The sequence below is a fragment of the Phoca vitulina genome, unplaced genomic scaffold, assembly GCF_004348235.1.
Source record: "Phoca vitulina isolate PV1807 unplaced genomic scaffold, GSC_HSeal_1.0 scaffold12, whole genome shotgun sequence".
NCBI lineage: Eukaryota > Metazoa > Chordata > Mammalia > Carnivora > Phocidae > Phoca > Phoca vitulina.
Genome location: NW_022589715.1, coordinates 12267512 through 12292278, shown reverse-complemented (window position 1 = coordinate 12292278; position 24767 = coordinate 12267512). Strand labels below are relative to the sequence as shown.

Genomic DNA, 24767 nt, shown 5'->3' with positions numbered 1-24767 from the left:
GAAGAGGAAAGGGTGGGTAAGGGGACCACGAGGCCGACCAAGAGATGAAGAAGAGAGAGGGAGATGGGCTGGCCGGGAACCAAGCGGAACCCCGGAAGGAAGACCACGTCCAAGCTGCACTGTGCAGTAGAGAGCACAATACCTGTGACGTGCTTTTCCAGCTTACACACTGCTCATAACTTCGGGGGCAGACATTACTTGTGTGTAAAATGGAAGTAATCACGCATTTTCTGCCCCGACAGGTTGTGTCGGGTTGGTGAGTGCCTCGTCCGCCCAGCGGGCCCCGCGCCTCTCCAGGGGACGTGCCAGACACACTGGGACCAGCACAGCCGGCATGGCCCCAGCCCTGGGCTCTGCAAGGTCTCCCTTCAGGGCAGGGTCCTCCTTCTGTCCCCAGCCCCCGGCACGGAGTAGGCATCGGGCGAACGCCACCTGGTTATGAGTCCGGTGACTTTTGAAAAAGACTTGGTTTTGTCACGTCTTTGGGAAAGAACAGAGAAGACACACCTGCTTGGAATAGGTTAGCAAAAGTTTTCTTGCAAGTAGGGTTATGACCCTTCCTAGACCCGTGATCCCATTTTATAAATTTGAAAAACTACCATTTGGGGCTAATTCCCCAAAATAAGAGTCAACTATAAATAATTTTTTGAAGTTTTATTAAATCACTTAGACTTGAAAGAAGTCACAATACTTAACACACTTAAGTGCGTTCTGTACACCACCAACCCAAATGGATTGAGTTCAGAATTTTTATAAATAAAAAATAAACATATTTACAGTGAAAAATAAAAACATGTTAGCAAGTTAGATGATGAAACTGTTATCTAGAATCAGTTTTGGGGAAGTACCAACCTATAGGATTACACATAAAACATTTAAGATTTCATTATGTTTAAAAAGTCCATAATTGAAGAAGTTAGTTGTAATATATGATTCGTGTCTTACTACGGCTTTTTACTTCCCCAAACCAGAACTTTTGGCCAATTTACACAAAAAGCTTCATTTTCCCTTTATTGGAGGTAAAAGTACAAAAAAGCTCTTAAACTCTCCCTAGAACCATCTAAGGAATAAAGCTATTTAATGCTACAAATATCACTATAACACTAGCTATGGACATAAACCATTATACAATTTGTGCTACTCGTCCTCCAAAATAGTGTGGATTCTTTCTTCATTTACACACCAGGACAAAAATGGAGTCAGCTTTTTTTGGAAATTAGTTTCAAAATCATCATCTTGTCTCTAGAAAGCATATTTCTAGAATACAGTTACCACACTGTAGGAACTCTCTTCTGTACTATAAAAATATTTCCCTTTTAATTCTCTCTTTATATTTTAGGGATTGTTTCTACCTCCCCAGGCAAAGGTGAGGGCTATCAAGCTTGGCCAGCCAGTTTCAAGAGACCACTGAAGAAAAAGGACCACACATGATTTATGGATAGCCCTCTCCTGGAGTTTAGCAGTATAGAGTTGGCTCAAATTAGGTTATGTCCCCAAATCCAGTTTAAATATGACTTACAAAAAGTAGTCCCAAATAAAATTGAGCAAAGAAAAAAATTTTCAAGTTCACAATTTTGGAGAGCCACATTCCTAAAAGGCTATTCTGTCACCTGTTAGGCGTGCAAATGTAAGTGAAGGCTAATTGCTTGGCAAAGGGCTCCCGGAGTTGCTGGAATGTCTTGAATGTTTTGTTCCCGATGAACTCATGGAGCGAGACCTCTGTCTGAGTACTGTTTTTCCTGGAAGCTCCAAGTCTTCAAATACAGCATTTTCAATGATGGTGGTAGCTTCAGGCCGTTCCATGGGGGATGGAGAGAGCATGTCTTGAACCATCACATACTGAAATATAATAATCATTTTGAAATGAAGGGCCAGGTTTAGACCATGAAACAGTCCACTAAATCAGGAGTCAGAAAAGTTTTTCTGTAAATATATTAAGTTTGCGGGCCAGTTTCTGATGCAACTTCTCAACTTTGCCATTAAAGTACAAAAGCAGCCATAGACAGTAAGTAAATAAATGGGTACGGCTGTGTCCCGATAAAACTTTATTACAAAATTAGACAGCAGGCTGCATTTGGCCTATGGGACATAATTTGCCAACCCCTGTCCATTTTGTGGTAATTGGTTCTTTTCTAACATATAATAAAGGGTCTTAAGTCATATCCTTGAAACACAGACATCATCTGACTTTAAAAATGATTCCATTTTATAATTGCATGTGAATGTACAATTATCTCAATAAAAATTTCAATTAAAAATAATCATGCCAGAAATCAGTACCTAACCCCTTTTCTTGATTTTTTTTTGAGCCCTTCTTAATGTAACATATATTCTTATAAGCCACCCTGGAAACTGATTCATCAGTTTTGCAAAATATATAACAAAGTAATTTTTAGTAAAACGTTATTGCATTTTAGCTTAATGTATCTCTATATTATAAAGTACTTTTTAAAAAAAATTTTATTTTAATTAGGCTCCACACCCAATGTGGGGCTTGAATTCACAACCCTAAGATCAAGAGTCGCACACTCTATCGACTGAGCCAGCCTATAAAGTTCATTTTTTAATGCAGTCCTTCATTATAACTTACAATACTGACAGGTAAATTTAGACTTTTCCCAATTTGATAATTAAAAGACAGTCTAACTTACTTCAATTTAATTATTTAAGAAAATTCAAGATGTATCCATGTGTAAATTTTAAAATGATGTGTTTGTGGACCAAACATATTATGGAATAAAAATGACAAAAGTAACAAAAACAAACTTCCAAGGCTCATTACACACAACTTTTATCATCAGGACCAGCTTAGTTTTTCCTTCCTACTCTTCTGAGCAATTTTACTGTGTCACTCACTCTGAGTGCTTTAACTCCAATCAATGGAAATTAGTGACATCCTGCCCCCTTTTTAAAGAAAGAAGCCAGTTTTTAAGATCCCTCCCCAATTCACTAAAATAAAGAAATTAGTGGCACAGTCACAGCAGTAGCTCTATTGCCCTGAGTGTGCCAGGAGTTCAGCCTTTCTGAAGGGGAAGGAGGCTAGCACGTACAACCGGAAGTCACCCGGCGGGGACCACAGAACACCCGGCCAAAGATCCCACCCAGGACCCCGGCCCGAGTTCCCTCCCGTCTGTGATTTTAACAAGTTGTGTGCTCTTGGGATCAGGTCCCTTTCCTCTCTACACCTCTGGCTTCCTCATCTGTAAAATGGGAAACTGGTGAATTAACTGTGAAGGACCCTTTAAGTTCTAAATTTGATTCTCAAGAAAATAAAAGATCAGAATTATACAAACCTCACGAGGATATTTCTGAGTAAACAGTGGTGGAAATTTGAGATTTCTTACATCAGTTAAGATCTAAAAAGAAAGAAAAGTGTTACTTGCTTTTAAATGTTTTGATATATGGATCCATTTATTTAAATGTATTTTTTTGATACTCTAATGAAGTGACGAAGAAGAAAGGTTGAATATTAAACAGATGGAAAACTTACCAACAGCTTTTCCTGACCTGATAATCTACACTGAAGTGCTTCATGAGCACAGATCTACATGCCATCAAATTATCAAAATCTAGAAAACAATTCAGATATAATTATGCTTTTATTGTACATATTATACTGACACCTGGATTTTAACTGAGAATGGATTGATTTGTGTAAAAAATAACTCATTCATGAGTATACATTTGTGCCCTTAAGTGGGCAACTTTTTCTATTAGTATCTAGCCTCTTTGTATTTGATATGAAAGAGTATATTCTTTCTTCCTCTCTCTCTCTCCCTCTCTTTTTTTAATAATCTCTATGCCCAACCTGGGGCTCAAACTCATGATCCCAAGATTAAGAGTCACATGCTCTTCTGACTGAACCAGCCAGGCACCCCTCTTCTTCTTTTTTTTCTTCTTTTTTGAGTGGGGAAAAAAAAAAAAAAAACCAACAAAACAAAACCAAAAAAACCACTCAAGTCAATTGTGCTAATTACTGAGTATATAACTAAGCTTTTGAAAGTTCATTAGGAAATTTTCATACATATTATCACTCTCTTTATGTTCCAGAAGAAAGAGACAATAGTTAAAGCATATAAATACACGAGATTCTCAGAGATAAAATACTGAATCCTAAAAAGAATGAAATGTTATAAAAAGGAACAATCTTGGACATTAAAAACTGGATTGTCAAAATACAAAATTAGGAAATTGGAATAACAAATTAAGGAAGTCTTGCAAAAAACAATACACAAAGAGACAAGCCAATGGGAAGTAGGAGAAAAAAAGATTAGGCATTTATAGGATTAAGTCAGGAGGTTCAGAAAAAGAAAACAGAGAAAGTGGAGAAGAATTTATCAAAAACTAACACAAGAAATTTGCTAGAAATGAGAGTCACATCTTCTAACTGAAGGGACCTACCAGTTTAAGTACAATAAATGGGGGGGGGGGGAGGATCAATGAAAGGACTAAATGTCATAATAGCACTGATAATGGGAGAGCCCTAAGAGCTTCCAAAAAGGAAAATAAAACAGTTCCAAAGATCTCATGTCAAAGAATGAGGCACCAGCATTTCAGCAGCCTGAGTTGGGAGAGGAGCAGAGGGAGAGGGAGCAGCAGACTCCCTGCTGAGCAGGGAGCCCCATGCAGGACTTGATCCCAGAACCCTGGGATCATGACCTGAGCCAAAGGCAGATGCTTAACCAACTGAGCCACCCAGGCGCCCCTCTATGTTTGATTTTCTGAGTAACAGTCGAACTGTTTCCACAGTGGCTGCACCATTTTACATTCCTACCAGCAATGCACGGGGCTTCCAATTTTCTACATCCTTGCCAACACTTGTTATTTTCTGTTTTGTTTTCTTTATTACAGCTGTCCTAAATGCTATGAAGTAGTATCTCACTGTGGTTTTGATGTGTATTTCCCTAATGAATAATGATGTTGTGCTTACTGGCCATTTGTGTATCTTCTTTGGAGAAATGTCTATTCAAGTCCTTTGCTCATTTTTTAATTGGGTTGTCTTTTTGTTGAGTCATAATAGTTCTTTGTATGTTCTGGATTACTAGAGCTTTATTAGATATATGGTTCACAAATATTTTCTCCCATTCTGTAGGTTCTATTTTTACTTTCTTGATAGGGTTCTTTGATGTAACTATATAAATTTTGATGCCATAAGATTCTGATTCTTTACATATATTGGACCTGTTTCATATCCTTCTAGAAGCTTTTAGAATGTTCTGCTAGTCATTCAGGTTTTTAAATTTTCTTCCTTTTTTCCCATTTATTGTACAGAGTACTTGGTACGTCCTTTTGGTTAGGAACATCTGAGCCTTTTGGTTCGATGTGAGAACTACATCCTCTTCTACTATGGACACAAGTCAACAGATAAGAAGTAAAACTGATATAGAAATGGCATGACAAGGGCATAAACTTTGGAAATATGGAGGTATGTACCTGGGACAACGGTTAGAAATGTTGAGGGTGACAACCTATGAACGATGGGGAAAAATGTGACTGGCCTCCTTTTAGAAGACTTTCAGTAGTCTTCCTTAAAAGCCATGGTCATGGTTTATTTTGAGAGGAAAAAAACACTAACTATGCTTATTTGCCAGTTTTTAAGTGTATGAGTGTATGGTCACTTGCCCTCTAGAAAATTCTTTTCTGACCAACTAACCAACCGTGTCACTCCCTCTCCATCCCCATTACCCTGCCGTCCCCATCGCTTTGCACGTATTACAAATTTACTGAGTGCAGGATATTGTTATGATATTGTTACAACAACAAGGAACATACAAGAAATTTTTGAAGACTGAGCTTGAGATGGAAGCAAATAGTCTACAAATCCTCCCTGTAATGCTCACGTGAACTTTTCTATTTGCAGTGAACTGCTCTGCTGGCATTAAGGGTAACTTATTCTTCTTTTAAAATGCTTTCTTATGTAAATTTAAGAGTATTTTCTTTTTCCACCTTTTTCGAGTAGGGGGGGAACTTACCCTGACTCTCTCCATCTGAGTGCCGAATGGGTACAGCAATTCAAACAGAATGAGGCCTAGAGAAAAGATGTCCACTTTATGAGAGTAGTTGTTTCCATGAATCTGAAATACCAATATAAAGAAGAAATCTTAGAAAAAAATTAACAGAGATCATAAAACTGGTAACCCGGCATTAGTGAATCCCAAAATTAACCTAGTCACCTAGGTCTAGAGGTAACTGTCCGGGTAAAAACGTTAGCAAAGAGTTAATGATCTCTGCAGCCTCTTTTCTTTAACTCACTACAGAAGAGTAATTAAACTACTCAGCATTACAGAAGGAAAGCCCAGGTACTGCTCGGAGATATGCATCAGTAAAAAAGGCCCCGCAGAAACCTGGAGCCTTGCAATGCTAAAAAAGTTTGTGGGAGCCAGTCAAAGCAGCTCAACTACCCCCGAGGTGAAGATTTTCAAAGCCAACACTATCTAAAGCAGATCTCTCATTTCTAATCATCTTAGACCTCACCCATTTTTATGAGAAAATCTTCATTACTCCAAACCACTAATCAACTGCGGTTAGCCCTCATTAACGCACTTAATTATGGACTGCTTTGCATTCTTAGTTGTATTTTACATGTGTCTATTTCTTATTGTTCACCACTAGATTATAAAGTCCTGGAGGGAAGGAACTGCCTCTTTGGTGTTCCCATCATCCGGCACTGGGCTAAGTATAGAGAAGGCCCTCAATAAAAACTTATTTGTTCAAATGAACAGAGGAATTGCAGCCCAACTACTCTATTAAACAAAGCCTCATTCAAATTAAAAGTGACCTCCTGGGACTTAGCAGAACCCTTTTATTTGTGAAAATTACCCTAGGCACATATTTGGCAAATGTTAGAGAAGGGCATCACTTTGAAACCGCTCCATAGAGGCATTTTTTTTTTCCTTTAAGATTTTATTTATTTATTTGACAGAGAGAGACACAGCGCGAGAGAGGGAACACAAGTAGGGGGAGTGGGAGAGGGAGAAGCAGGCCTCCCGCAGAGCAGGGAGCCCGATGCGGGGCTCGATCCCAGGACCCTGGGATCATGACCTGAGCGGAAGGCAGTGGAAGGCAGACACTTAACCAACTGAGCCACCCAGGTGTCCCAAAATATATTTTAAAACAATGTCTTAGTACAGCTTCTAAAGCTCGGGTAAGACAATTCATACAAAGTATTCTGAGAGACTTTTAAAGGGACATTTTATAAAGTGACAATTTCTATATTCTTATATATATATAAGAATGTAGAAAAATACAGAAGAATAACAAGCAAATTATTAAGAGAATTATGGCTGTCCATTTTTAACTACCATATTTTCACTACTGTGCGCTGTCAAGGGCAAAATTTCTCCAGCTATCCTTGATTTCCAGTATCTTCAACAACAACAAACATAGTATCACTTATGAACAAACATAGTTATCACTTATCACAGATCTCTCCCTTTCTCAGATGGCAACCCTTTCCTCCAACAAACACACACCCACGTGTGTGCACGTGCGCGCACACACGTCAGCCGCAAGCCGTGATACAGTGAACACAGCAGTGTGTGGGGTGGCCAAGACCACCTAGTGTTTAGGTTTTCGCTGACATTCACATTCACTCATCCACCAAACGTTTCTGCACATCTGCTGAATTCTAGCACCATTGCAGGTGTTGGGGATAAAGCAAAACAAGAGAAAAGCTAGGTCTCTCTTCTGATAGCTTATATTTTAGAGGGGAGGAAAAAACAATTTCAGAGAGTTAAAAATGCTGTGAAAAAAAATAAACAGTATAATGGGATCGATCCGGACTGGGAGTGGAGGGAGAGTCCTCTATTTCAAAGGGTGTTTGGGGCGGGGTGTGGGGGGCTGGGGGGAGGGGCTCCCCACCTTCTCTCCTAAGCACCCAGATAGGAGTCCTTTTATTTAGTCATTCCCATTTTGTTTTCATAATACTTAAAAGTGTGAAGGTATACTCCCAGCCTCTTGAATAATTCCGAAAAAATAAAATAATGCTAAAAGCATTTTAGCATTAATTCTGATACATGTCTATGTAGAAAAATTGGAAAATACAAAAAAGTCCAAAATATCTTTCAAAGCCCTCCACACAGAAGCAGTGGCTGCTGACATTTTCTGGCTCTTCCTTCTGATCTTTTTTCCTATGGATATGAGCATGTATTTACAGTATTTTCATATTTCATACAGTTTTAATTTCCCCTCTCACCAAGTCCTGGCCACATCGTTTGACTGGAATGATTGAATTACTCAGGCCAATGGATTTCTTTTCCTCCTTAAGCCAGTTTGGATACCTTTGGTTGTGAATGATCAACTATGTATAAATAGTCTCTTATGAATTAAAATCTCTGCTACATGTATCCTTGCTAATTTCTAAAGTTATTTGTGGTTTTTCCCTTTAAGTAGATTTGCTAGAGAGATTATCTTTTTTATTTAAAACTCTAAAAATCTACCATCATGTTGTGACTTTATTGTTCCACTGTTATCAGTTCTGGTATCAGTTCTTATTCGTGTTCAACTTGTAGCTCCTTGGCCTTGTGCAGAATATTGAATCATTTACACAGTAATGTGCTCATATAATGAAGGGCGTTCAAATAAAATAGAAGTTTGATAACTTCCTATGAATTTCCCTATTTTTCATTTCTTTCATTGTTTTCTTAATGCTTTGCATGAGCAGTTTTACCTTATTATCCACCAAAACATTATTTAGGGAGGGTGTTTTAAATTTCCAGCTATCCAAAACACAAGCAAAACAAATAAAAACCCAAAATCAAATCACTATCATCTTTTTTTACTGCCTTGTGTTCACAGAAAGACATTTACAAGGTCTGTTTTCAAATACACTCATGTTTCCTTGTGGTCTTAGAAGTTTGAAATCAAAGTATATCTTATTTTAATTAGTTCATCAATAAATGTTCAAAGGCCAACTATATCTAAGGGCTAATATATATTTCATTTAGCTTCCCCCCCTTTTTAAAAAGATTTTATTTATTTATTTGACACAGAGAGAGACAGTGAGAGAGGGAACACAAGCAGGTGGAGTGGGAGAGGGAGAAGCAGGCTTCCTGCGGAGCAGGGAGCCGGCCACAGGGCTCGATCCCAGAACCCTGGGATCATGACCTGAGCCGAAGGCAGCCGCTTAACGACTGAGCCATCCAGGCGCCCCAGGGCAAATAACTTTTAAGAAACTATCACTTACTGAGTTTTGATGCACTAACAAAGACGAATATGCACAATTACCTGAGGATGCTATTAAATATTCTTCCCTTTCCAACTATCTGTGCAAGGTCAGAATTTCTTCACTTTAGCCAAAATAACAGATCAACAGATTAAATGCAAAGGCAGATATGAGAATCTGACTCTTTTTGTTGTTTTAAGTAGGCTCCATGCCCAGCGTGGAGCCCAATGTGGGGCCTGAACTCATGACCCTGAGATCAAGACCTGAGCTGACATCAGAGTCAGATGCTTACCTGACTGAGCCAACCAGGCCCCCAGAGAATCCAGCTCTTTAAAATAAGATATTAAAGAGATTTGCAAAAATGTAAACAAATGTCACTCGTCTTGCTAATTTGTTTTTATTCTGCAGAATATTTATTTTTCATAAAAATACCTTTAAGATGTGATAGGTTTAATATTGCTATTTTTAATATATAAAATTTTGGGGCGCCTGGGTGGCTCAGTCGTTAAGTGTCTGCCTCGGCTCACGTCATGATCTCAGGGTCCTGGGATCAGGTTATGATCTCAGGGTCCTGGGATCGAGCCCCAGATCGGGCTCCCTGCTCCGTGGGAAGCCTGCTTCTCCCTCCCCCACTCCCCCCGCTTGTGTTCCCTCTCTCGCTGTCTCTCTTTCTGTCAATAAATAAGTAAAATCTTTAAAATAAATAAATAAATAAAATTTTTATAAATTTCTCTATTTTATCCTCTAATACAGCAAATATTGATAGATAAAATCCCATAAGAAAAACTCTTGGGTTCTCAATCATGTTTACAAGTATAAACAGGTATTGAGACCAAAAAGTTTGAGAACCACTGATGTAGAAGCATATATAAGCTTGTGAGTATCATTAGCTGGGCTGGGCATGCTTCTCTGATGCTCCCAGGATGCCCTGTTCCAATCACTCTTTCAGGCTGTCCTGTTCACAGTGCTTTTCCTTTGGAGACCGAGTATCCCCACAAGGCAACATATTCCAGACCATCTACCTCTCTTTCCTGCCATGGTACATTCTAGAAGTTGCTTGTGAATTACTGGAACGAGCAGCTCAGTAAAGGACCTCTGGCTCTAGCTGGCTCTGAAACAAGTTTTTACATAGTGTACAAAAGAAGGACTAGAGTTAAATTTGGGAGAGAGGCATTCAAAGTCTTCTTCTGAATTTCTGGTTGCTGTCAGGTTCTGGCTCAGGGGTGAGTGCATGCTTTATGCACTATGTTTTTCTTAATCCATCCCCAATTCAGGTTGTAGAAATTGTACCCCGGCTGTGTTGCCTGTGAACACTACTACCAGTTTTCATAATTTTCAGATTTTCTTATTCTAAGAAGAATGTGGATGGAGATTCATGGGGCATATCTAGCTTGCAGCCATGCTAACTAAAAAATCCATTGTTAATTCAGAAGGAAAAGAAAAAACTTGCCTGCTCTGGGCTCATATACAGCTTGGTCCCCACTTGTCCTGTGTGTCTGGCATATGCTGGCATTGGGGTCAGAACCATCTGCTCTTCCTCATCCTGGTCCATTTCAGTCACTAATCCAAAGTCTCCAACCTTGACCACATCGTCCACTGTAAAGAATATGTTGGAAGGCTGCAAAAAATAAGACAGACAAAAGCATAATAGGTGTGCATGGAGAAGGAGAGAAAGTGAAGAAAATGATTTAAATAACTACAGAAGAGAAGTACAAGAAACTAGATATTCTCAAGCATTAAACAGACTAATAAGAAAATAAAAGCAATCCTTCAAAGCTAAGCAAGTACTGTTAGAGTAAGGAAAAGGGAAGGGTAGCAAAGGGAGTGAGCATTTATTGAACATCTATTTAAACTCTTAGAGAATCACATTCTCTAGGGCCCAGTCCTCAATCTCAGTATTCTATATACTCTCCTTTGGCAAGCTTTTTATGTTTATGACTGAAGCCATGATAATAATAGTAGTAATAACAGGAAATGCATATAGAGCACTGGCAATGTGCCAGGAGTTGTTCTAAGCAGTTTACTACTATTAACTCATGTAATACTTACAACCCTATTAGTCCTCTTAGACCCTCATTTTATAGATGTGAAAACTGAGGCCCAGAGAAGTTAAGTGCCCAAGGGTATCCACCTAGCAAGTGGTAGAGCTGGATTCAAACCCAAGCGGTCTGGCTCCATAAGAAAAAGACTTCTGGTTCACGGCCACGGGACCAGCATTCAGGACAGTCCTTGCCCTAGGGTAGCTCATCACTTCTATTTGATGAATGAATGAAATAGGCTTGCCTTTCGTTTGTGTCTGAGAGGGGGAAGTAGGCTACCAAGGAGAATAAGAGCTCTTCACTACAACTTTGTGCTGCTCTTCTAATACCCGGACGCTCGCATGTACTCCTAGACCTCTGTCCCCAGTTCTAAACTCTCATATGTAACTGTTTATAGGACACATCCAACCAGATGTCTCATGGGCTCCTCAAACTTGCCTGTGTGAATTATATCATCTTTCCTTCAGCACCTACTCTAACCGTGGCTAACATAACCACCATTCGGAGCCCTTAAAATAAGGAAAAAGGAAGCCATTTAGCTCATGAAACTGAATTTCATCAGGTTTCAAATACTGCCAGACATAAAGCATTTTATTCCCGAACTCCAAAATACTATTCTACAATGCTGACTTTGAAGCAATTAAGTTATTGTATATAACCAAAGTCTATGGTAATAACCTCCTGCTCTCCCACAGACGACCTTATGTGAGAGACAACAGACTGCAATGCCTTAAATTTCACATCTCCTCCTCTCCCCTACCTTCTGGTGTCAGCTGTTATTTACTAAACACCATAAGAGATTTTTTGGGGGGCGGGGGGTTCTCCAGCATCTATCCCCTGTGCTTCCATCAGAAATACCTTGACTTGACTTTGGGGACTCCCTTTTTCCCAACTGTGCAGCAACCCCGTGGTTCAGGTGGATGTTGTCCTGAGGTTACATCCAGAGGTTGTAGAAGTCAATCAGCACGATTCCATCCCCTGGCCAGGAGACTGATTTAGGGACGGATTGGTGTCCTTGGCTTAGCAATTAGAAGGAAACCCAGGATTCCTTATCAGTATTGGGAGAAAGAGATATTTTTCTCCCATGCTCTTTTCTCCCCATGCCTATCTATCCAACCACCTCTAAAGACTTATAACCTGTAGCCCTGAGAATTGCTGGCAGCTATCCTGGGACAGTGAGGGAGAGCATGCCTGAAAATGGAAACAAGAAATGGCGATGGGGCAGGGGGCAAATTCTGGGTACATCACTTGATCCTAGATAAAGCTTTCCCTGAATCTTGGACACTTCAGTTACATAGGCCAATAAATTTCCTTTGGGCTGCAAACAAAAGACTATTCAAAATAAAATGATAGGAGCATATAGAATGTGTCAAGCATTGTGCTAGGGAAATAACAGGTGAATAAAACAGGCAGGGAAACCAGAGGATAAATAATACAAGTGTGATGAGAATTCAAATGAGAAATACCAGGCTCTGTGAGGACCCGATGTATTTAAGGAACTGCAAAAAGCCCAGCGTGAAGCCCAGCTAGAGGGAAGAGAAGAGACTGGAAGGAAGTCTGGAGAATCGGGGGCTGGAAAGTGCCAATGACAAAAACTGAATAAGGAATAAAAGAGAGGAGGGTGGCCAGAAGGTTTAACATGAAGCTCAGAGACTTGGGTCAGAATGAACAGAATGCAGAGCTGTTTAAACTGGGAATAGAAATCTTGGGAGGTAATTTTTCTGGCATCCTAGAAATCTTTAAAAACAATATATCCTTATAAAGGAATCAAACTTTTTGATTCTAGAAAAACTTAGGGGAAATTAATTTTCTTCCTGGAATTTTTTTGGTACATAGACGAACACATAAAAAAATCTTTAGACAATACTGTAGCATCTAACAAATATTCACTAATATCTCATTAACATTATAAAATTAGAAGGATACTCATTATTAATGAAAACATAATTACATTGCCTTTCAACTTGGCATTTTGTGTGTATAGTAAGAGCTAAGTACAAAAAGAATGTGTATATCAGTTAATTGTTTCTCACCAAATGATAAAGGTTTACTATATTCAAATAGCCAGCACCCTCTCAAGTTAGTATCTGGCTTCTCCTTTCCAACCAAAAGAAATCATCTCTGAACTTTTCCTTCAGTGCAGAATAATTCCTGGTAGTCAGTTTGGGCCCACATCAAAATCACTGAAGCACAGTGATTATATATAATTCAATAACAATTACTTTAGAAAATAGGAACTAATTCTAATTCTTATCCCCCTTATTCCAAACTCTTACAATACATTCAAGGACTAAAACATGTACTGCTGATATGAGAAGAAAATAACTTGTCCAAGTAGTTACTTTGGTGCCTGAAACAAAAGTTTTTGGCTACACAAAAACAAAACTGAAAATACTTCAAATCAATAATTTAAGCCACTTCCGTCAGAAAAGTACTTATATATTCACTATACATTTACTGATGATCACTATGAGCATATGAAATACAGCAGAAATTAGTCAAGTAAGAGTTCCATATACTTATTTCAGAAACACATACGTAGGATATATTGAGTATTTTAGTAAGAATCTTATATAATTTAGCATATCACATTGCCATAATATTCAATATTGTATATACTGAAAACAGAATCAAAGGCTTTAAAGCTGCAAACAATAACCTGGCTAACTATTTGCTTTCTTTCTCCATCCAGCTTCTCACGCCCTTCCCCAGAGCCTAAATCGTTCAGGAATCAATTCAGAGCTGGCTAATGAAGCAAACTATGTGTCTCCTTCCACTTGGGTCCCTTTCACCATGCTACTTGGGGCCCTCGAGAACTTATGTCAGGGTTACCCAAAGCCATAGGAAAAACAGGGTATATCTGCTCATGGTGGATTTGTCTTTTTAGCCAGAGGACCGGGAATACTTTTTACAGTAAAATGAACATAAACACATCACAGAAGAGAAGACTTGCTCTGCCTGAAGTTTTCAAACCACGAGACTTCTTTCTGTAGCAGGTTCCTCGGGCTACTTCCCCAAGCCTCTGCTCCCCTCTCTGATTGATACCTTTCCTCTCCTTTGCTCTTCAGGGCACTTCAGTTAAAATCTGACAAATACCGAAAGTACTGCTCTCAATCACAGCAGGTCAGACTGAAACCCTTGGGTGAGGTTCCACGAATACAGACCTTGAGGTCCCTGTGCATGAGCCCTTTACTGTGCAGAAACTCTACGGCCTCTGCGATCTGCAGGAAGATGTGCAGACACACACTCCTCTCTCTCTCCTCTATGGTGCATCGGCTGTTCATCCAGTCTTTGAGGTTTTCCTTTCTGCAGAGCTGCATCTGAATGTAAAGATATACCTTTGGGGAACTGGGCTGGAGTTTTTCTGCAGTGTTTTTAGTGAAATCTAAACTTAAAGTGGTCGGTCTTGGAGGAGAAACAGAGAAAGTAGGTTTAGAAGAAGATTTGCTACTGGAATGCTTGAAAGCAGTTAGTTTATTAGCACAATGGTTGCCAATATGCAGTCGCTTCGTTTTGAGCTCTTCTTTACTGGACGCGTTATCACAGCCAGAATCTTCAAATACTATAGAAGAGGATGTTCTCTCCCTTGACCTTTCATACAGAGAAGCTCCAGAAGGACACAGTTCAAAGCAGTGCCCGTCCTCATTGCCATCCATAGTACCATCTTCCACATCGCATTCCGTGAGACAACTGTCTTGGAGGTGGCGTGCTGCATCCATGGACTCACTGGTGTCTCCATGGTCCGTTCCTGAAAATTCCAGCGGAGAGAACTGACTCTCAGATGAACTCATCTGGCCACAGGAAATCCCTACTGAAAAAGACCTCCTTTGTGAAGAAGGAGCTATGATTTCAATATGTTCCTTTGTAGAGAAAGGATCCATTCTGCGTATTTTAACCGACGGTGCATCCATTGGACTAGGAGAGCTGAGTGGCCAGTCTGTGCTAGAAGTGGGAGAGATACAAAGGAAAGAGAGGGAATATGTGCTGATTAAATGATCTGAAGCACAGTCTTTATTTTAAAAGCTTCGTCTATAAGAAAGCAGGTACCGAATGACAAACAACACACAGATGAAATAAAAACAGGCTATATGAGACAAAGAACGTTATATTCCATCCATTTCTTCTAAAAAATTTCAATTGGGAAGCTTAATTTTAGACTTGAAACAGTTACCTGGGACTGTCATGCCAGAGCAGCCAGGGCCTTTATGCAAAACACAAAGCGCTGAGGGGCCGCCACGGACAAGGCTGCTGAGTGGCCATGGTTCACGAGCCCTTGTCCAAATTAGGGCAGCAGCTCACAGGGCCCTGCGCCATGGGGCCACCTCACTTGGTCCTTCTGTGGTTTGGCTATTGACTGTGTCTGTAAGTGTCATCTTAACATGTTACTTCACGTGGATCTAGGGCTGTGTTTGGTACTTTTAGGTAGGAATTTTACTGGTAAATGGTCTATATGCAGCCTGCTTCCTCTTTGTTCTCATTTACTCATTTTTAAAAGAGCCTTCCTTCCTGTAGCAGAGCATACTTAATACGGGAATTATCTTCAGGTTGCCCAAGTTTAAGTATTTTTAACTGCAAATAGCTTTAAACTAGTTTAATAGTTTTAGAGGAACTGTAAACTGTTAACTACTGAGAAACTGAAAATCTAAAATAAAAAAGTGGTAATGAAAGCAGACAAAACCTCTTAAAAAGAAAAGCCACCATAAATCCCTTAGCAATTTACAATTCATACAGCCTATCTACAAATAATTTTTAAAATTCATATTCTAAAAAATAAACTTGTCTTTCCTTTTTTAAATAAACTTTTCAATAAGTGGCTAGAGAATGTTCCAAAACATGATGACAGAGAACAGCATTTTTTTCCTAAAATAAACAAGCAAAACTCATCTCTAGTTATAGAAATGATATTTTATTCACATAAGCAAAAAACCAGCCTAAAAGTACTAGATTTTAAGTCTATGTCTAACCAAGTTACCTTTCATCTTTCAGCCAAATTTCATCCATTTTTTCTTGCCACTTCTCTGGTGGTGCTTCCAACCAAGCATTGAAATATCTAACAATCCCTGGATGGTCAAGCTTGGCTAAGGCTTTAACTTCTCGCATTACCTTTTCCCGAGCCAACTCCCTAAAATACAGAGACAAAGACAATACTGAAGGTTGCTTTTACCTGAAAAAGTAATCATATCTCTAGTGAGAAATAAGAAAATAAAATTCTCTCTTGAATCTAAAATTAGAAACAGATGAGTTAGCCCTAGTGGTACAATTCTAAAAAGCCACACAGTAGGTTTTGTAGTTTAAAAAATACATGTATTTAGGGGTCTTTTTTTCCTTCTAAATATAAGTGCTACGAACACATTGCCTCATTCAAACAAAGCTTTCTTGGACGACTAAAAATGAATGACTACAGATCGTTACAGTTATAAAGACTGCATAATATTAAATCAATAAGAGGATGAATACGTGTAAGTGAAGTATTTGGAAAACAGCTCAGGATGGCAGCTCAGAAGGATGGAGAATGACCCTACTAGTACATATGTAATTGGCACATATTACCATCCAAAAAACCTGTATTAGCATGTTTGTTTGTTTAAAGCAAGCCTCAAATACTGACTATCACAGGCAATGAAGTTTAATTAGAAAAGCATCTGGATTTGATTTTCTGCTTTGACAGCTTTTCTGGTAGATCTAATCTCACATTTCTAGGGATCCCACTAACTATTCTCTATACCACCTCCAAGTGCTTTTCCTTGAGCCTTTGTCAGGCCGTTTTGTGTAGCTGGCCATCCACCCCCACACATCTGTCTACTGAGCGACAGGCTACGCTTGAATACCCAGCACAAATGTCACCACCTCCAAAAAGCTTGCCTTCCTTGATTTCAGTTACATCTGCACTTTTTCATGAGAAGCTATTTACTAATCTAAGCCACCAGGTCACAACCTTCCTTGCATTGTAGTTATTTGAGTATATATGCAAAAGCCTCAAAGAGTTATTGGTTCTTGGGGGCAGAAGCTTTGCTTAATTTCATATCCTATGTGGTGCCTTGCACATATATTTAAACTACTCAAAAATTATATACCAAGGAAAAGAATTAGTCCCAAGGAAAAGAATTAGTACACAAATCCATCCCAATCTTGTGTCCCTAACTGTTGGACAGAATGTTTAAGCAGTTACAAGGACAACAGAGCAATTTGTACACATTTAATCAAGACTCAATAGGAGCTTACAGGCGCCTCGGTGGCTCAGTCAGTTAAGCGTCTGCCTTCGGCTCAGGTCACGATCAGGGTCCTGAGATCGAGTCCCGCATTGGGCTCCCTGCTTAGTGGGGAGTCTGTTTCTCTCTCTCCCTCTGCCCCTCCCCGCTGCTCCTGCACGCTCTCTCTCTCTCTCACTCTCTCTCAAATAAATAAATAAAAAGTCTCAAAAATAAAAGAATCAATAGGAGCTTGAGTCATGATCCCAGGGTCCTGGGATCGAGACCCATATCGGGCTCCTTGCTCAGTGGGGAGCCTGCTTCTCCTTCTGCCTGCCACTTCCCCTGCATGTGCTTTCTCTCTCTCTGACAAGTAAATAAATAAAATATTAAAAAAAAATAAAATAGATGGAAAAGAAGGCATTACTCAAAGCCCATCATCTTAAGCATGACACTGTTCTGAGTTAGAAATGCTACTTCTGGGAATCTATCCTATGGAAACAGATGTGGTCAAAAATTTATATAAAAGATGGACACTGCAAAGTTGTTTTTAACTGCAACAAATATGAAACCCAAATGTTTAACAATAAGAAACAGTTAAACAAAATATTTCACATGTATCAACTGGACTAATACCCGGCCATAAAATACTTCGTTTATTTTAGCATTTATACTCTTAATAACATGGAAAATGCCAAGGATACAATAAAGGAAGCAACAGATTAAACTGTATTATATTGGTAACTATGCTACTAACTAGGTAAATTTATGATCAGAAAAAAAATCAAAGGAAATACCCAAAAATGGTAATAGTGAGCATTACTGGGAAGAGAAGACACAGATGATTTTTGTTTTACTACTTTTCCCTGTTTTCCACAATATATAGATTATTTTTAAATGGTGCTATGTAGTAAATATGACTGTCACCATAATCCACTGTGGAAAAGTCCTGAGTGTTTAAGAATCAAAAACAGGGGCAGATTTTTTTAAGTTGAGGCAAAGCAATCTAAATAGATCACCCCTTTTCGACGGGTGGTTATCTGGTGGCACTTAGAAGCTAAGATTCAGAAGGTCAGAAACTCTTTTCTATAGGATGGACGGAGTATAGCAAGAAGGACATATTGCCTATGAGATGAGCAATATGGCGCTAGTTGCAAGCCCACTAACAATGCCCTCCCTTACCTGTTGGGGAGGCGAATTCTCTTGATAGCATAATTGCAGTCATCTACTTTGTTTCTGGCTTCAAAGACGACTCCAAACCCACCACGACCCATGCACTGAACTGGTTCAAAATCTGTTAGATAGCTTAAAAAAAAAAAAAAAGTAAATTTAATAAGGCAATAGTTCAATCTTACTTTATGATGTATAAAAAGTACATAAACTCAGTGAGTCTCAGAGAACTTATTTTAATAGAGATTATAGTTTAAATTTGACTACTAGTATTCTTTATTCTAATTTTTTCCTAGGAAATTTATAAAAAATAAAAAAGTTTCTGTTCAATTGGGAATCGCTTGTTAATCACTTGTTCTTATAGCAACTGTACTACTGATCTAACCTGTCCAGAACTTTCCATCGCCTACCAAAATATTCTATCCTTCGTTCTCTAAACTTTTGCCTCCTGTGGCATTCTGCACTCAGTTAGAAAAACATAGCTTAGGGGCATCTGGGTGGCTCAGCCAGTTAAGCATCCTGCTCTTGGCTTTGGCTCAGGTCCTGATCTCAGGGTCCTGGGATCAAGCCCAAGTCAGGCTCCACATTCAGTGGGGAGTCTGCTTGAGGATTCTCTCTCTCCTTTTCCCTCTGCCCATTCCCCCCGCCCTCCACCACGTGCACTCTTTCTCTTTCTCAAATAAATAAATCTTAAAAAAAAAAAAAAAGAAAAAAAAATAGCTTAATCTTATATCAGTGCCTGTAAATTTTATGGAAAAAAATGTAATCAATCCTATTAAGTATTTTTTTTTTTTTTTTTAGCCAGAAATCTTTCTAGGAGCCAAAGTTGTGTGAAATTGGCTGGGTTGCCGCATGAGTCAGTATGCTCATCACCAGAGGAATTCAGACAGAAGCTGACCCCGCATCTGTGACTTCCAGGCTGACCTGCACATTGTAGCCTCGTCTCCCTTACGCGCCTGACTTCTTCGCTCTGCACTCTAGATTTCAGCTGACTTGCACCAGGCTCTCTCGCAACTTTGGGGCTTTTGCTTCTGCTATTTACTCTACTGAGATGGCCTACTTCTTTGTACTTAATGAAACTCTGTTTTCCCTTCATTCTGCTCATCTCGCCACCACTGTGGAGCCTTCCTAGACCCCTGTCTTAAGTTCTCATAGCACTTTGCACATAGCTTTTTGGACTATTTAAACATAATCTCAATATTTCGCGGGTATCTGTATGCAGCTCACTCTCCCCACTGCCACTGCATTGTGGGGGCCTTGAATGCAGGAAAGCATTCTTGCTTCTTTTTGTATTTCCAGAGCTTGCACTTACCTGGCAAATAGAAGGTCTAACAAATCTCCATCAAATAATATATGAAAAAATAAATGAATGCATGCATGCTATGGAAGTTGTTCTTTCCACCATATGGGGGAGAGTTGAATTCGATTATCTTTACTGTCTCTCATAAGGCTAAGTTTATTACTTTATGATTTGCACACTCATATTAATTTAGTAGTTGGCTTAGCTGGGTAGAGCATTGGAGTTGAGGAGAGGCAATCGATCCCAATCCTCCATGGCCCAATTACCTTCACAGAGAATGAAGAACAATAATCTGTATCCCTAAAAATAGCCAGTCAAGGCACTTTGGTATAGATCCATCTCCCCAACTACAAAGCTCATGACATTCACATCCTACTCCTGCAAGGCCAAATGCATTATTGTCCTATATTAAAGAAAATGAATATGTCGTCTGAAGAGACATCTTATATATGATTATAGACTCTGTAAAATTTAAGAATCATCTTGCCTAAGGTCCCAAATGACAAATGACAAAGTTGAGACTTGAATTCATGACTGAACCCAGGGCTCAGGTTCTTCACAATGCCTACAATATAGTAGGCATTCAATAAACATTAGGTATTATTATAGAGCCTCCCGGATTTGAAAAATAATCAGCTGTGCTCGCCATATTGAATAAAGTGAAAGGAAAATTAAATCTAATTCAGTTTCAGAGTATATTATTCCAGTTCTCTTCACAACAGCCTTATAGATGTATGTTTATTCACTCTACCCTACTCTTCCCTGTCTTTACCTAACTCTTCCTTACTCACAATTTAAGGTTCAATGAAAATGTGACCTCATTTATGATGCGCTCTTGAATCATCACAACCAGTGACTGAGTCACTTATAGTTCATGGCTTTTTCCTTAGCTGTTTGTTTTGCCCAGTATTATCTTCCCTCATAGACTTTAAGCCCCTCCAGAATAGGCCCAGTCTTTTTATTTCTCCCAAAGCCAGAAATACTGTCCTGTGCTCGGTTGTTCAGAGTAAATGTTGAATGAACCATGAATGGCTTCGGTGGTGGATTACCTCGTGAGATTTGTCAGGTCTCTAGTTCTCTCCCTTTCTCTGCCTGCTCCCATATTAGTCAGCATCTTTATCAGAAGGGTACTAAAGCCTTTGCCATTTCTTAGTCACCTAGTAAATTCTGCTTTGGGAAACTTGTAGCTAAAACAAACTGATTACAGTCAATTCTCAATCTGTGATAATACAGTATGAATGCAGCTTAGATAAATTAGGTCTACACATCATCCAAGTATCACACATTTTTGCTGTAATTTTCAATCTTTTCTGTCATAAAACCATTACCCTAGATATTAAGCAGTAAGGTTCTGTATCTCTTCCTTGTCCCCATATCACCAAGTGCTAAGTACGATACCAAAACAAATGGAAAATGTAGCAATAAACCATGCAATATGAAAAATGAACCACAGAACCACTTCCTGTACCACAGAGCATAAAAACCTGTACGCCTGACAGATGCTAACAGATTCTCTACTTTTATTTTACCTTCAAATTATTTGAATTGCCTTTTTTTTTTTTTAAAGATTTTATTTATTTATTTGAGAGAGAGAGAATGAGAGACAGAGAGCATGAGAGGGAGGAGGGTCAGAGGGAGAAGCAGACTCCCTGCTGAGCAGGGAGCCCGATGCGGGACTCGATCCCGGGACTCCAGGATCATGACCTGAGCCTAAGGCAGTCGCTTAACCAACTGAGCCACCCAGGCGCCCTGAATTGCCTACTTTTTAGGTGACTCACCTCCCTCTTCTACTTTTAAAATTACCTACTGGTGTATTTCCCCTCATTTTTCTACTTCTTATTCCAGACAGAATAAAGATGAAATAAATAATTGAAGATTAAGTTAACATATAGAGATTAATATCATACTCTAATAACACAATAATAATTCGGTACTGATAATGCCAAGCTCAGGACACAGTAGACCCTCAATAACAAAGTTGTCTGAATAAGAACTTTTTTTTTTTTAAGATTTTATTTATTTATTTGACAGAGAGAGACACAGCGAGAGAGGGAACACAAGCAGGGGGAGTGGGAGAGGGAGAAGCAGGCCTCCCACTGAGCAGGGAGCCTGATGCGGGGCTCGATCCCAGGACCCTGGGACCAAGACCTGAGCCAAAGGCAGACACTGAACGACTGAGCCACCCAGGCGCCCCTGAATAAGAACTTAATTTTGAACTTCTGTAACACTATCTTTATCCTTTCTAGGGCACATACCACTTTGAATAAATTTAAGTTACTTGAGGGTTAAGTCTATATTTTATTTCCCTGGATATCGATACATTAAAGAAAAAGTTAAACAAGATCTTAGTTTAGAGGTCATTTCTTCCTTGATTCAAACAGTTGCCACCAGAAGCTGTGGCACACACATACATACTTTATATATGACAAGACTCTTACCGTGATACATATCCAGAATTTATAATGTCATTCCAGCTACTGTCCTTAGCTTCTCCACTGACAGAATCATATTTACTTTCAGTTTGACACTGAGTTTCAGATTCCTTCCTTTGCTGATAAGGTGGGGGGGGAGAAAAATCACTGTCAAAGCTGAACTGAAGTTAGCTAACAATCTTAAGCTATAAAATAACATTTAAAAAATAAGTAATATGGACAAAAAGAAAAGTATTCTAAGAACACAGAATACAGCATTTCCCTTGTCCATGGGAAGTGAAATGGGATGGGTGAAGGCCAGATGGGAACAAGTTGAGGAGTGAAGGGGTGGTAAGTCAGGAGAGACGAGAGGATGGGCAACAATGACTTCATGGTGAACTTAAGTAAATGTCCCCTTAGCCCCCACCACACACACACTTTCTCCCAACATTCTGAAATACATTAGATTCTAAAAAATGTCTTACTCTGTGAGGATGAGGATGGAAAAGTCTACGCACAATAAAAGTTGTTGCTATGATACAAAACAGAATAGTTCCAACTATTTCTTTCCACCAGTGTAAGAGGAGAACAGGATCCTTTTTGCGAATGTTCTTGTTGTAACTTGGGTTCTCGAGAAATCGGACTGTGATCTGTGTGCTCCGTTTGCTCCTCTCCCTCTTGTAGTATGGTAGATAATAACCATTATCTTCAAAAACAGACATTAAAAGATTTTTTTTTTAAAGATAAACCAATACAGGTCCACTTTTAATTGTTAAAAATTATCTACTTTCCTATCACTTCTATTACTAATTCCTTTTATTAAAGTTTCATCTCTTCTTTAACACTTTTCAATAGCCTCATTATCCTATTTTTTCTTTTTTCCTACACAAACATATTTTCCTTTATTCCATAAGCATCACAGATTTTCTTTTTACTGAATAATAAGACTAGAAAAAAACCTTAAGGGCCACCCTATTTATTACCTCTTTATTTTTTTTTTTTAAAGATTTTATTTATTTATTTGACAGACAGAGACACAGCGAGAGAGGGCACACAAGCAGGGGGAGTGGGAGAGGGAGAAGCAGGCTTCCCGCCGAGCAGGGACCCCGATGCAGGGCTCGATCCCAGGACCCTGGGATCATGACCTGAGCCGAAGGCAGATGCTTAACGACTGAGCCACCCAGGCGCCCCTTATTACCTCTTTAATAATCCAATTCTTTAAATGCAAGAAAGAATTAGATAGTACTCAATCTTCCTTCAAAGTTTTTAAGCTTTACTCTCATTTGGCATCAATAAAATACAAATTTTACCATAAATTATTCTTGGCAAACTCAGAAGAAAACATCTCCAACAGTCTCCTTGGTTCATTTCAAGCTGTCAAAATGAGGTTGTCCCAGAAAGCAGCCTGCTTGTTTGGCTTCTATTTTGTACCATGTGGACCGACTACACAATTCTCTCTTACCTTGTATTTTGATCAGAATCAGATAAAGACTGTTGCTTCTAGGTTAGAGCCCTCTGTTTTTGTCAATTTAAATTTTACAATAACTTCCCAGTGCTAGCATCTAGGGTGAATGGTGAGGAGTCTGTTTTTGTCTCATGCAGATTTGACAATTTTTTTTATATCTAACTATTCAAAGTCCTTTCATATCTGAATACATCCTAACTTTAAATACCCAGGCATGTATTTCCTGTCAAATTTCACCTACTCTTGACTTTTGCACTAATTTCTCTTGTTGGAGGACAAAATTAAAATCCCCTCATTCTATAGCATTTTCATAACCTATTTTCTTCATTATATAGGCTGATATTATATAGATTTTATTAAATAGGCTGATAATTAAATGAAAGCTAATCACAAGAATTAATGCTTATTGAACACTTACTATTTGCCAGACACAGTGCTAGTTAAGACTGTATGTGCATTATCTCATTTAGACTCATAACAACCCAATAAATAAATATCAGGATTACTATCCTTGCTTTACAGATGAAGGAACCAAGACGCAGTTAAATTAGGTGTGCCCAACCTAGTATGTGGCAAAACTGAGATTTGAACCCTGGCAATCTAACTTTGGAACTTGCACCTTTGGCCACCATTCATACTATTCCTCCAAAGATATTTTCTACCTTCCAAAAACTACCTTTCATTTGAATTCTACTAATTAATTTCAAAGTAATAAATAAACTAAAAGGAAAAATAAAACAGTATTTTCAATACAAGCTTCATCACACTTACCATATGGGTATTGCAAGATGGAAAGGGCGCCATTACTGTACTCTTCATGAGAAAACTTATCATTACTAAGACATTTGTCAAATTCATCAGACCCTACCAAGACAGGAGTTCTGGAAGGAGAATCTAAAAGAAAATGGTAAAATCTTAACTGTTGAGACTTTAGTGAAAATGCATGTACCTCATTAATTCAAAAAATAGATATTCAACCACAGTTCTGTTTAAATATGTTAAGTAAATGGCTTAAGGTTCTTCCCCCTTGA

The 24767-nt window shown here is 38.9% G+C and overlaps 1 protein-coding gene across 3 annotated transcripts in view; it reads right to left on the bottom strand.

Moving 5' to 3' along the window:
* Positions 1-637: 637 nt before the first annotated feature.
* Positions 638-24767, bottom strand: part of EIF2AK3 (eukaryotic translation initiation factor 2 alpha kinase 3) — a 67685-nt gene continuing 43555 nt past the window's right edge. For 2 of the 3 annotated variants that reach the window (XM_032410497.1, XM_032410499.1), the window contains exons 8-17: positions 24508-24630; positions 22757-22977; positions 22299-22411; positions 18573-18695; positions 16175-16324; positions 14367-15144; positions 10614-10781; positions 5973-6074; positions 3294-3356; positions 638-1839 (exon numbers count right to left, since the gene is read on the bottom strand). In XM_032410497.1, the coding sequence (XP_032266388.1) occupies positions 1639-1839; positions 3294-3356; positions 5973-6074; positions 10614-10781; positions 14367-15144; positions 16175-16324; positions 18573-18695; positions 22299-22411; positions 22757-22977; positions 24508-24630 (2042 nt within the window). In that variant the 3' untranslated portion in view covers positions 638-1638. The remainder of the gene's footprint in view (positions 1840-3293; positions 3357-5972; positions 6075-10613; positions 10782-14366; positions 15145-16174; positions 16325-18572; positions 18696-22298; positions 22412-22756; positions 22978-24507; positions 24631-24767) is intronic. The other variant, XM_032410498.1, reaches the window with a different exon arrangement.